At 35.3% G+C, this 14,452-nt stretch overlaps 1 protein-coding gene across 2 annotated transcripts in view; it reads right to left on the bottom strand.

Moving 5' to 3' along the window:
* Positions 1-14,452, bottom strand: part of CTR9 (CTR9 homolog, Paf1/RNA polymerase II complex component) — a 53,881-nt gene that overhangs the window by 34,269 nt on the left and 5,160 nt on the right. For both annotated transcript variants that reach the window (XM_037840158.1, XM_037840157.1), the window contains exons 3-7: positions 14,015-14,254; positions 13,343-13,460; positions 12,795-12,884; positions 10,881-11,029; positions 9,194-9,301 (exon numbers count right to left, since the gene is read on the bottom strand). In XM_037840158.1, the coding sequence (XP_037696086.1) occupies positions 9,194-9,301; positions 10,881-11,029; positions 12,795-12,884; positions 13,343-13,460; positions 14,015-14,254 (705 nt within the window). The remainder of the gene's footprint in view (positions 1-9,193; positions 9,302-10,880; positions 11,030-12,794; positions 12,885-13,342; positions 13,461-14,014; positions 14,255-14,452) is intronic.

Here is a 14,452-nt window from a genome sequence, read left to right on the forward strand (position 1 = left end):
AGACGATATGGATAACCCAAGCCCAAGCACCCAAATCAAAAGATCAGAAGAGACACAGCACCTAGAGCAGCTACTCAAAGAACTAAAGATGAACAATGAGACCATAGTACAGAATACAAAGGATATCAAGAAGACCCTAGAAGAGCATAAAGAAGACATTGCAAGACTAAATAAAAAAATAGATGATCTTATGGAAATTAAAGAAACTGCTGACCGCATTAAAAAGATTCTGGACACTCATAGTACAAGACTAGAGGCAGTTGAACAACGAATCAGTGACCTGGAAGATGACAGAATGGAAAATGAAAGCATAAAAGAAAGAATGGGGAAAAAAATTGAAAAAATCGAAACAGACCTCAGGGATATGATAGATAATATAAAACGTCCTAATATAAGACTCATTGGTGTTCCAGAAGGGGAAGAAAAGGGTAGAGGTCTAGGAAGAGTATTCAAAGAAATTGTTGGGGAAAACTTCCCAAATCTTCTAAACAACATAAATACACAAATCATAAATGCTCAGCGAACTCCAAATAGAACAAATCCAAATAAACCCACTCCGAGACATATTCTGATCACACTGTCAAACACAGAAGAGAAGGAGCAAGTTCTGAAAGCAACAAGAGAAAAGCAATTCACCACATACAAAGGAAACAGCATAAGACTAAGTAGTGACTACTCAGCAGCCACCATGCAGGCAAAAGGCAGTGACATGATATATTTAAAATTCTAAGTGAGAAAAATTTCCAACCAAGAATACTTTATCCAGCAAAGCTCTCCTTCAAATTTGAGGGAGAGCTTAAATTTTTCACAGACAAACAAATGCTGAGAGAATTTGCTAACAAGAGATCTGCCCTACTGGAGATACTAAAGGGAGCCCTACAGACAGAGAAACAAAGAAAGGACAGAGAGACTTGGAGAAAGGTTCAGTACTAAAGAGATTCAGTATGGGTACAATAAACGATATTAATAGAGAGAGGGGAGAAATATATATGACAAACATAAACCAAAGGATAAGATGGCTGACTCAAGAAATGCCTTCACGGTTATAACATTGAATGTAAATGGATTAAACTCCCCAATTAAAAGATATAGATTTGCAGAATGGATCAAAAAATATGAACCATCAATATGTTGCATACAAGAGACTCATCTTAGACACAGGGACACAAAGAAACTGAAAGTGAAAGGATGGGAAAAAATATTTCATGCAAGCTACAGCCAAAGGAAAGCAGGTGTAGCAATATTAATCTCAGATAAAACAGACTTTAAATGCAGGGATGTTTTGAGAGACAAAGAAGGCCACTACATACTAATAAAAGGGGCAATTCAACAAGAAGAAATAAAAATCATAAATGTCTATGCACCCAATCAAGGTGCCACAAAATACATGAGAGAAACACTGGCAAAACTAAAGGAAGCAATTGATGTTTCCACAATAATTGTGGGAGACTTCAACACATCACTCTCACCTATAGATAGATCAACCAGACAGAGGACCAGTAAGGAAATTGAAAACCTAAACAATCTGATAAATGAACTAGATTTAACAGACATATACAGAACATTACATCCCAAATCACCAGGATACACACACTTCTATAGTGCTCACGGAACTTTCTCCAGAATAGATCATATGCTGGGACATAAAACAAGCCTCAGTAAATTTAAAAAGATTGAAATTATTCAAAGCACATTCTCTGACCACAATGGAATACAATTAGAAGTCAGTAACCATCAGAGACTTAGAAAATTCACAAATACCTGGAGGTTAAACAACACACTCCTAAACAATCAGTGGTTAAAGAAGAAATAGCAAGAGAAATTGCTAAATATATAGAGACAAATGAAAATGAGAACACAACATACCAAAACCTATGGGATGCAGCAAAAGCAGTGCTGAGCGGGAAATTTATAGCACTAAACGCATATATTAAAAAGGAAGAAAGAGCCAAAATCAAAGAACTAATGGATCAACTGAAGAAGCTAGAAAATGAACAGCAAACCAATCCTAAACCAAGTAGAAGAAAAGAAATAACAAGGATTAAAGCAGAAATAAATGACATAGAGAACAAAAAAACAATAGAGAGGATAAATATCACCAAAAGTTGGTTCTTTGAGAAGATCAACAAGATTGACAAGCCCCTACCTAGACTGACAAAATCAAAAAGAGAGGAGACCCATATAAACAAAATAATGAATGAAAAAGGTGACATAACTGCAGATCCTGAAGAAATTAAAAAAATTATAAGAGGATACTATGAACAACTGTATGGCAACCAACTGGATAATGTAGAGGAAATGGACAAATTCCTGGAAACATATGAACACCCTAGACTGACCAGAGAAAAAATAGAAGACCTCAACCAACCCATCACAAGCAAAGAGATCCAATCAGTCATCAAAAATCTTCCCACAAATAAATGCCCAGGGCCAGATGGCTTCACAGGGGAATTCTACCAAACTTTCCAGAAAGAACTGACACCAATCTTACTCAAACTCTTTCAAAACATTGAAGAAAATGGAACACTACCTAACTCATTTTATGAAGCTAACATCAATCTAATACCAAAACCAGGCAAAGATGCTACAAAAAAGGAAAACTACCGGCCAATCTCCCTAATGAATATAGATGCAAAAATCCTCAACAAAATACTTGCAAATCGAATCCAGAGACACATTAAAAAAATCATACACCATGACCAAGTGGGGTTCATTCCAGGCATGCAAGGATGGTTCAACATAAGAAAATCAATCAATGTATTACAACACATTAAAAATTCAAAAGGGAAAAATCAAATGATCATCTCAATAGATGCTGAAAAAGCATTTGACAAAATCCAACATCCCTTTTTGAGAAAAAAACTTCAAAAGGTAGGAATTGAAGGAAACTTCCTCAATATGATAAAGAGCATATATGAAAAACCCACAGCCAGCATAGTACTCAATGGTGAGAGACTGAAAGCCTTCCCTCTAAGATCAGGAACAAGACAAGGATGCCCGCTGTCACCACTGTTATTCAACATTGTGCTGGAAGTGCTAGCCAGGGCAATCCGGCAAGACAAAGCAATAAAAGGCATCCAAATTGGAAAAGAAGAAGTAAAACTGTCATTGTTTGCAGATGATATGATCTTACATCTGGAAAACCCTGAGAAATCGACGATACAGCTACTAGAGCTAATAAACAAATTTAGCAAAGTAGCGGGATACAAGATTAATGCACATAAGTCAGTAATGTTTCTATATGCTAGAAATGAACAAACTGAAGAGACACTCAAGAAAAAGATACCATTTTCAATAGCAACTAAAAAAATCAAGTACCTAGGAATCAACTTAACCAAAGATGTAAAAGACGTATACAAAGAAAACTACATAACTCTACTAAAAGAAATAGAAGGGGACCTTAAAAGATGGAAAAATATTCCATGTTCATGGATAGGAAGGCTAAATGTCATTAAGATGTCAATTCTACCCAAACTCATCTACAGATTCAATGCAATCCCAATCAAAATTCCAACAATCTACTTTGCAGACTTGGAAAAGCTAGTTATCAAATTTATTTGGAAAGGGAAGATGCCTCGAATTGCTAAAGACACTCTAAAAAAGAAAAACGAAGTGGGAGGACTTACACTCCCTGACTCTGAAGCTTATTAGAAAGCCACAGTGGTCAAAACAGCATGGTACTGACACAAAGATAGACATATAGATCAATGGAATTGAATTGAGAATTCAGAGATAGACCCTCAGATCTATGGCCGACTGATCTTTGATAAGGCCCCCAAAGTCACTGAACTGAGTCATAATGGTCTTTTCAACAAATGGGGCTGGGAGAGTTGGATATCCATATCCAAAAGAATGTAAGAGGACCCCTACCTCACATACTACACAAAAATTAACTCAAAATGGACCAAAGATCTCAGTATAAAAGAAAGTACCATAAAACTCCTAGAAGATAATGTAGGAAAACATCTTGAAGACCTTGTATTAGGCGGCCACTTCCTAGACTTTATACCCAAAGCACAAGCAACAAAAGAAAAAATAGATAAATGGGAACTCCTCAAGCTTAGAAGTTTCTGCACCTCAAAGGAATTTCTCAAAAAGGTAAAGAGGCAGCCAACTCAATGGGAAAAAATTTTTGGAAACCATGTATCTGACAAAAGATTGATATCTTGCATATATAAAGAAATCCTACAACTCAATGACAATAGTACAGACAGCCCAATTATAAAATGGGCAAAAGATATGAAAAGACAGTTCTCTGAAGACGAAATACAAATGGCCAACAAACACATGAAAAAATGTTCAGCTTAACTAGCTATTAGAGAGATGCAAATTAAGACCACAATGAGATACCATCTAACACCTATTAGAGTGGCTGCCATTAAACAAACAGGAAACTACAAATGCTGGAGGGGATGTGGAGAAATTGGAACTCTTATTCATTGTTGGTGGGACTGTATACTGGTTCAGCCACTCTGGAAGTCAGTCTGGCAGTTCCTTAGAAAACTAGAAATAGAGTTACCATTCGATCCAGCGATTGCACTTCTCGGTATATACCCGGAAGATCTGAAAGCAGTGACATGAACAGATATCTGCACGCCCATGTTCATAGCAGCATTATTCACAATTGCCAAGAGATGGAAACAACCCAAATGTCCTTCAACAGATGAGTGGATAAATAAAATGTGGTATATACACACGATGGAATACTACACGGCAGTAAGAAGGAACGATCTCGTGAAACATATGACAACATTTATGAATCTTGAAGACATAATGCTGAGCGAAATAAGCCAGGCACAGAAAGAGAAATATTATATGCTACCACTAATGTGAACTTTGAAAAATGTAAAACGAATGGTTTATAATGTAGAATGTAGGGGAACTAGCAATAGAGAGCAATTAAGGAAGGGGGAACAGTAATCCAAGAAGAACAGATATGCTATTTAACGTTCTGGGGATGCCCAGGAATGACTATGGTCTGTTAATTTCTGATGGATATAGTAGGAACAAGTTCACAGAAATGTTGCTATATTATGTAACTTTCTTGGGGTAAAGTAGGAACAGGTGGGAAGTAAAGCAGTTATCTTACGTTAGTTGTCTTTTTCTTACTCCCTTGTTATGGTCTCTTTGAAATGTTCTTTTATTGTATGTTTTTCTTTTTTGTTTTTTGTTTTTTTTTAATTTTTGTTTTTCCATACAGTTGATTTAAAAAGGAAAAAAAGGTTTAAAAAAAAAAAAAACAAGGAAAAAAATATGTAGTGCCCCCTTGAGGAGCCTGTGGAGAATGCAGGGGTATTGGCCTACCCCACCTCAATGGTTGCTAACATGACCACAGACATAGGGAGCTGGTGGTTTGATGGGTTGAGCCCTCTGCCATAGGTTTTACCCTTGGGAAGACGGTTGCTGCAAAGGAGAGGCTAGGCCTCCCTATAATTGTGCCTAAGAGCCTCCTCCCGAATGCCTCTTTGTTGCTCAGATGTGGCCCTCTCTCTCTAGCTAAGCCAACTTGAAAGGTGAAATCACTGCCCTCCCCCCTACGTGGGAACAGACACCCAGGGGAGTGAATCTCCCTGGCAACGTGGAATATGACTCCCGGGGAGGAATGTAGACATGGGATCGTGGGATGGAGAACATCTTCTTGACCAAAAGGGGGATGTGAAAGGAAATCAAATAATCTTCAGTAGAAGAGAGATTCCAAAAGGAGCCGAGAGGTCACTCTGGTGGGCACTCTTATGCACAATTTAGACGACCCTTTTTAGGTTCTAAAGAATTGGGGTAGCTGGTGGTGGATACCTGAAACTATCAAACTACAACCCAGAACCCATGAATCTCGAAGACAATTGTATAAAAATGTAGCTTATGAGGGGTGACAATGGGACTGGGAAAACCATAAGGACCACACTCCACTTTGTCTAGTTTATGGATGGATGAGTAGAAAAATAGGGGAAGGGAACAAACAAACAAACAGACAAAGGTACCCAGTGTTCTTTTTTACTTCAATTGCTCTTTTTCACTTTAATTATTATTCTTATTATTTTTGTGTGTGTGCTAATGAAGGTGTCAGGGATTGATTTAGGTGATGAATGTACAACTATGTAATGGTACTGTGAACAATTGAATGTATGATTTGTTTTGTATGACTGCGTGGTAAGTGAATATATCTCAATAAAATGAAGATTAAAAAAAATAATAATAAAAAAATAAAACCAAAAAAAAAAAAAATAGGAATGTATTTTCCTCATTTGACTAGAAATCTGGTTTGGAATACAGTTCTGGTCAATGGCCACTTTAGAGACTTTTTTTTTTAACATTAGGAATAATTACATGATTGTGGTTTAACAGTAACACGGGCTAAGTATTTAATGTACATATTACATTTAATCCCATTTAAACCCCTCAAATTCCATAAAGAAGGTATTACTTGTTTCACAAAGGAAGAAATTAAAGTTTAGGGAAATTAAGTTATTTGCCCCAAGTCACATAACTGTGTAGTGGTAATGACTGAATGTGAACCAGGTGATTCAAACTCCACATTTTAACATTTTAGCTAATTATATAGATTGTTCACTGGGATAATGGTAAGGATCACATGTTTACCCTGACATCTACTTTGATTTTCCCATTTTTATTACTCCATGACTCACGAAAAATATTCTAGGAAATAAAATATTTCTACTTGAAATTTAATATTTAATGCACGGACGATTAGAAAAAGAAATTGATTCTATTTTTAAATCCTCATTCACATCTTCTTTGGTACAGCTAACACTTATTTTTTAGTTTCCTTTCCCCCTGGTTTTTCTTGTTAATCTACTCTGCATTCCGAGTTCTTCTCTTTCCCTCTCAAAAGGCAAGCAAACCCATATCCAGTGTATCTCAATTCTAAGCTCCTTCTGGAGTTCTGTGCTAATTTCTCCAGGAGTCACTATAGCTCCCATCTCTAAACTCATTTTTACCACTCAATTACTGAAGTGACTGGGAGGTTAATCAATAATACCCTTTCCTCCTAGCTAAATTATTCGTCTGAAGGGGAGGCAATGTGGTGGTGGGCAGAGAACTAGAGAGCACATCTAAACTTTATCTGCTAGCTGAGTGAATTTAGGCAAGTTATGTTATTTAACATTGCTGACTCTCAAGTTTCTTATCTACAGAGAAAGGGAAATAAAAATATCTTGCTTATCTCCCAAGGCTGCTGTGATGATAAATTGAGAAAATATATGTATAAATGCTTTCTAAACTTTTGAGACATACTCAATGCATGATAACTTCACATCACCTAGCTCAGTACTGATTATACAGCAGGTATTTAGTAACAGCCAAATTGATTGGCCTGACTTCTGCATTTCACTTACGCAGTCTATAAGGTTCCGTATATACTGGTTGTGTTCTTAAGTACAGTCAAGTCTTTAACTTCAGCAGTGTAGGCATGACTAACTTTGAAAACTGAAAACTGAACAATTCTAATCTGGTTCAAGGAAGCTGTCAAGGAGCTGTAAGCACTGGTTATTAGACATGCACATGCATACTCAGAATCAATACTTTGTTTTTTCAGTGAAAATACAGCCAGTTAGCATAACTTTTATCTTAAACATTAATGTTTAATTTACCTATAAAATACAATCCCATCTCCTCCCTAAAAGTTGCTGTTTAGTATTCTATCAGTTAATAGTCTAAAGCTTAATCAATAATTCATTATGGAGATAGAGTATGCTTTTATAGCCAGAGGGAGTAAAGCATCTTAGTCAATATCTGTGCAACCTTAGGTTATTAATCCTGCCTCAATTTACTCATGCACAAAATGGGGATAATATTATCTGACCTCAATGTTGTGAAGATTATGTAAGTAAATACGTTATAAACTTTTTTTTAAATTAAATTCAGTTTTATTGAAATACATTCACACACCATATAATCATCCATGGTATACAATCAACTGTTCACAGTACCATCATACAGTTATGCATTCATCACCCTAATCTATTTTTGAACATTTTCCTTACACCAAAAAGAATCAGAATAACAATAAAAAATGAAAGTAAAAAAGAACACACAAATCATACCCCCATCCCATCCCCCTCATCCCATTTAGTTTTTGTCCCATTTTTCTACTCATCCATCCATACACTAAATAAAGGGAGTGTGATCCACAAGATTTTCATAATCACATTGTCACCCCTTGTAATCTACATTGTCATACAATTGTCTTCAGGAGTTCAGACTACTGGGCTGGAGTGTGATAGTTTCAGGTATTTACTTCTAGCTATTCCAACACACATGTAATGAACTTTTAACAGTGCTTGGCATTTAGTAAGCATTCAGGGCACATTAATAACAACAACAAAGTAGCTATTATTAATAAAGATTGATGCAATTCTGTGAACTTTTAATGAAATTGAAATTTAACTATGTTTAAGTTCTTGGTACAATTTAGTACCTGGTTTCCATAAGGAAGATTATGCTTTCATGCTTGTTGTATAAAAAATTTGCCAATGAAATCTTGGATTTAGTATTCTAAAAAATTCAAATATCATTGTATGTATAGAATTTGTGGCAATTTTACAAATACATCATGATCAACATGCAAAAATAAACACAAAAACTTCAATGGCTCCTTGTTGCCTACATAATTATGTCCAAAATCTTTTCTTACACAAGTGCCCATTTTCTGGATCCAATGCATTGCCAACCATAAGCCCACCACACATGATGCTCTTACTAGACCATGCTACCAAAACTATTTCATAAATCTGTGCCTTTTTCCTTCTACCTATTTACTAACCTCTACATTCCTAAAAACCTAGTTCACAAGTTTTCCCTTCTCAGTGAAAACCTTTAACCATTTGAGTACATCTTCCCTGCTTATTTCTCTACCACACATGGGTAGAGACCTTTATTTTACATTTGTTCACATGTCTGTGTTTTCTATGAAAGTGAATCCCCTGAGTGTACAAACCGTGTGTTACTGATCTCCACATCCCTCTCACGGTGGTGCATACAGTATAAAGGGTTAATACATATTAAGTGAATGAATGAACTAAGTATCACCCCAGATAACTAACACGAATGCTAATTTGAAAAAAACCCCGACATTTTCAAAGTTTTCCCAAAAAAGTATCAACTACAATAAAGAAAAACAAAAATCAGGAACTAAAAATAAAGTACTTTAAAAATAATTAAGATAAATGACTTTTACCTTTTTGAAGAAAAAGTGGTTTGCCAAGTGGTTCAATACCATAGGATTGCTAGGATCAATAGTATAGGCTCTGGAAAGAAGCTGGACACCATTTTTGATGGAATCAGCCTAAAAGAAAACAACAATGATGAAGTTATTGAGTGAAAACATTACTTAATTAGCACTTTTTTTCAGTTTTCTTTATAACTCAGGAAATATAGTTATATAAGCCTCAATTTAGATACCAAAATGTAGCTTGTTTTAGTTAACCTTCACCAGGTTGAAAAATTTCAAATAATGAGTTAACAAATTGCTTGAATTCAGTTTCGTTTCAAAAGGTAGGTGTAAAAGCATAACCAATGTAAAGCACTCCCTGTCTGCTAAAACTGGGTACATGTAATAAATATATTTGGTAGCATGTTTTTAATAATTTATTGTTGACTCACTGGCAAACAAGAGAAAACACAGATTACATTTTCTAACAGCTTTATTGGGGTATAATTCACATGCTATTTACCTATTTTAAATGTACAATTCTTCTGTGAAGAAGTGTACAATTACCCCACAATCTACAATTGGAACCTTTTCCTCATCCCAAAAAAGAAACCCTGTATCCAGTAGTAGTCATTCTCCATTTATCTTATAAAATATGCAAAGTTGCTTAGGTGTTTTTAAACAGACATAAATAGTTTATGCTGTAAATCTCATTCCAATTACTTTTCTGGATCAACACTATGTTTTTTTTAATCTTTTTATTGTAGACTATATCATATATACATAAAAATGATAGCTTTCCAAGTGCAATTTAACAAATAGCAAATTTCAAAGAATATTATAGGTTGCAATTCCACAGTTTCAGTTATTTCCTTATTATGAAATAAATAAATACACACACACACACACACACACACACACACACGCTACCACAATAAAATTTTAAAAAAAGTCAACAGTGTTAAGGCTAAGAAACCCTGGTAATCTAATTCTGGACAATTACACATAAGGGGAAGCATGGTGGGGAGCTTCCTTTTCAATACAGACAGAGCCTCTCTAAGAGAAAGCCTTCTATTCTTTCCTTTTCTCCCTCCTTATAAGGCTCATATAATAATGTGATGTCTGGAGATGTAGTAGTCATCTTTTAACTACTAGGTGCCAGACATGAAGAAGAAAGGCCTCATAAGAAGGAAAGGAGGACAAAAAGACAAAAAAGTCTGGGCCCTTGATGACACCGAGGTCCCAAATCTGAGACCTTAAATGGCTGGTTTAATGAATAAAAATCTTTATGGTTTAAGTCACTGCAGTGTGTTTTTTGTTACTTGCAACTGAAAGCCTTCCAATCTGATACACATTAGACAGGTCTACAATCCCTTATCTGAGATTCTAAATCCAAAAAGTCCTAAAAAATAAAGTTTTGTGTTTTTTTTTGCAATCTTGGAAAGAACTTGTTTGGTGAAAAAACACTACATGAACTGTAAGGCTATCCTAATCCTGTAAACAGTCATTCATTCTGCCACAGAAATATTAGTTTGATTTGGGGGTACTATCCTAGATTCCACTGGGGTGTTACATATTAGGCAGTACATGCATACTACCTTTCTATAATCTGAAATCTTGACTTGTGAAACACATCTGGACTCAAAAGTTTTAGATCAAGTTCTATGGACCTGACAAATCAGTCAGGAACTATGCACTTTTTTCACTTACATACCTCTTTATTGTTGAGTTCTAGAACAGCTAGTCCAACTAATGCTCCCACACATTTGGAATTGAGTTCTAGGGCTCTGCTAAATGCCAGACGAGCTTTTTCCAGTTTGTTGAGCTTCACGAAGCAATGGCCCATTCCTAAACGAACTTCCGCTAAAAAGAAAAGTCATTCAATCTGTCAAATGAGGGCATTTTTAGGGTTCAAATTCAATAAAAAAAAAAGTTTAACCCTTTTCTATGATTCACAAAAGCCCTGAATTAACCACAGCATAACTACACTTTAAGAGTCTTTTGCTATACCACAGACTCAGTTTACTGGAGTTTAAACCATCCCACTCCCTGTTCCTCCTTCTCAATCATGGATTCCTTTCTCACCATAGAACAAAACACCTAAAATACCGGCATTTTTCTTGTCTTTTAATACCCATCTTAAACTGTACCTTCAACATCTCATTTCTGAAGAGCAATTTTCAAACAGAGAACAAAAAGTTCCATGAAAGGCTTTAAACATTGTGAAATGCTCCTACTGCCATATCCCTCAGAGCTCTGCTTATAAATGCCATCTAATATCAAGGCCATGCCAAAAACACAACCATGTTCCTAGTTAAGGCCAAACCTTCCAATGGTCACTAGATCCTATCCCCTCTCATCTATTCAAGGACACTACTCCAGCAACCGTCCCCTATTTTTTCCTGAATCATCACATTTTCCTGTTCTACTGGATCATTCTCCTGGACATACAAATATTCTCCCATCTTAAAAAAACAACAATAAAAACCTCTCCTAATTCCATTTCCCCTTTCAGTTGCCAACCCACTCCTGTTCTTCCCTTGACAGAAATCCTTGAAACATCTGTCTCCACTTGCTGCCTCAAATTTCTTTCCATTTTCTCTTGAATCTATTCCAAGGAGGCTTTCACCTCCATCATTCCAGTCAAAACTCTTTTATCAAGATCACTGATGATTTCTATGTTACTAAATCTAATTCTCAATTCCCAGTCCTGATTTTACTTGGCTTAACAACAGAATCTGACACTGTTGGTTACTCTCTCCTCCTGGGAACACCTTACATCTGGCTTCAAAGTCACTTAACTTACTTTGCTTTCCCTCTATACCTCTGTTTGTTAACTCCTCAGGTTCCTTTGGTGATTCCTCCTCATTTCCCTAACCTCTAAATGTCAGAGTGCCTCAAAGCTCCATCTGTGAACCTCTTTTCTATCTACAGTCACTCCCCTGATGACCTCATACAGTCTCATGGTTTTACGGATCATCTGTATGTTGATGACTTCCAAATTAATTATTTCAACCCAGCCATCTTCCCTGAACTCCAGCCTTCCAAACCTCTGATTATACGTCAAATGGCATATCAAACTTTTCATGTCTAACACCAGTTCCTCTTGCACTATTTTCCAAATGTAGTAAAATGTAACTCCACTTTTCCAACTGCTTATGCAAAGGAATTACCTTTGATGCCCCGCAATGATGCTTTCCCTGGTTACCTTTTTTAAGTACACCCTCAACATTTCTCATACCCCTTTCTGTTTTACTTTTCTCCTTAGCCCTTATCAATATCTCATATGATATACATTTTTACTTATTTATCTTGATTATTGTCTGTCTTTCCCATTAGAAAATAAGTAAGAGCAAGGATTTTGTCTCTTCTGTTCATAGTTGGTGCTTGAAAAAATTTGCTAAAGGAATGAGATTTTGGAAAGAAATACAGTATAGAACAAAAAGATTATAAATGACCAGCTTTTGATTCAAACATAATATTCAAGATAAAAATCTCAATTTTACCATTTTAATAATCTTAGTTATCTTTTCACAACTACTTTATAAGCAACTGCCAAATCCTCAATATCTGATATCTGATGTTGGATCATACACAATTGAGACCTCAAATAGAGCTGTTCACTTACCTGGACATCCTGGGTTAGTACGCAGTGCTTTCTTATAGTAAGCAAGAGCTCCTCTGTAATCCTTCTTGTTGAATGAAATGCAAGCTTTACCTGTAATGATATTTTAAAATAAGCAAGCACTGTTTGGTTAAAGCACACAAGTCTAATATGCTTTATACCAACTCACCTAAATTATATACATCTCTTAGTAGGAACGGTGACATGATTTCATAAAAAACTTGTTTTCCACAAGGTTAAATTAATTTATGCCAATAAGTAGAATAATTCTGCCTTTATGTATCTATAAAATAATTACCAGAATAGCTTGGAATTATCTAAAGAGTTTATTGAATCTTTAGAAGTAAATAAATTATTCTTAACTAGTACATATTTATTTCTGCAATTCCAACAGAACCAAAGAACCTGTTGTAGATAATTTCATTTTTAAGATGACAAAGTTCTTTTATTTTGCTGTCAGACCCAGTTCTTAAGGAACTATTACAAAGACACATAGTCCTGGCCTATGCCGAAAAAACAGATTTCTAATAGGGTTGCCAAAACTTGCTTACCAAGAAGGGCTGGAATATTATTTGGAGACTGGTTGAGTACAAAATGAAACTGTGCATCAGCTTGATCCATTTTGTCACCTTCAAGAAGGCAGAAGCAGGCTCTTCCCAACAAATGGTTCTGAAAAAGTACTGCATCTTTTTAGACTTTCCTTTACCAAGAACTAATCACAATTTAACATGAATGTGCAACACTAAAATGAAAACCACCTAGTAAGGAGGTGGAGCATCACACGTATTCCTTTATCAACTGTAATGTGTTTAAACTTTCAATAAGCAATTCTTAATTATAAATTGAGAAATTACCCTAAAAAGTAAGCCTTCTGTGCCGGTAACAATGATAACAAGAAAAGTTCAAATTCCTTAAAATATGATTAAAAACCTCCTGGAGATGTTAGAATTACTGATTCAATATGTGGATACAAAGTTTTATATGCCAAGTTTTCCCACATTATCCTAAGAGTTCAGGCACCAACAAAACAAAACAAAACAAAACAAAACAAAACAAAATTCCAATTTTAACAAGGGACCCTCTTTGACTATTTATATCAACTGTTATTTCAAGAAAATTTATATTTTACTAATCTTGTTGCCTTTTATCATATTTTGTTTCAGGTTGTGTGGTTTTTTTTTTTTTTCAATTTCATAAATTCAAAGAAATGTGACTTATTTTACCTGATCATACATAATAATTTTATCGGCCATTGTATACAATAGGGTTGCCTGTGTAATAAGATCCTTCTTATTGTCCTTATTCTTTTCCTTCCGAGCCTGTTGTACATAGTAGGCTGCCAATGTATCCAAGCAAGTCATCTGGTCTTTTTCATGGTCTCTATAGTCCAAATTGCCATCTATACGTGCTGCTTCCAATAACTTTACAAACTCTTCTGTTTTTCCTTGCTTGTAGTATTCCAACTATAATGTAAAAGGATCAAGTTAGAATTACCAAAGCATATGTCCATACAAAAACTTGTACATGTGAATGAGAACAAATGTATGTCACTATTACAAGGTTTTAAAAATGGGATGATATATGGAAAAAATACTATTAATGTAAACTAGGGTTTATAGTTAATAATAACATTGTACTATTCTTTCATTAATTGTAACAAA

The sequence above is a fragment of the Choloepus didactylus genome, chromosome 6, assembly GCF_015220235.1.
Source record: "Choloepus didactylus isolate mChoDid1 chromosome 6, mChoDid1.pri, whole genome shotgun sequence".
Classification (NCBI taxonomy): Eukaryota; Metazoa; Chordata; class Mammalia; order Pilosa; family Megalonychidae; genus Choloepus; species Choloepus didactylus.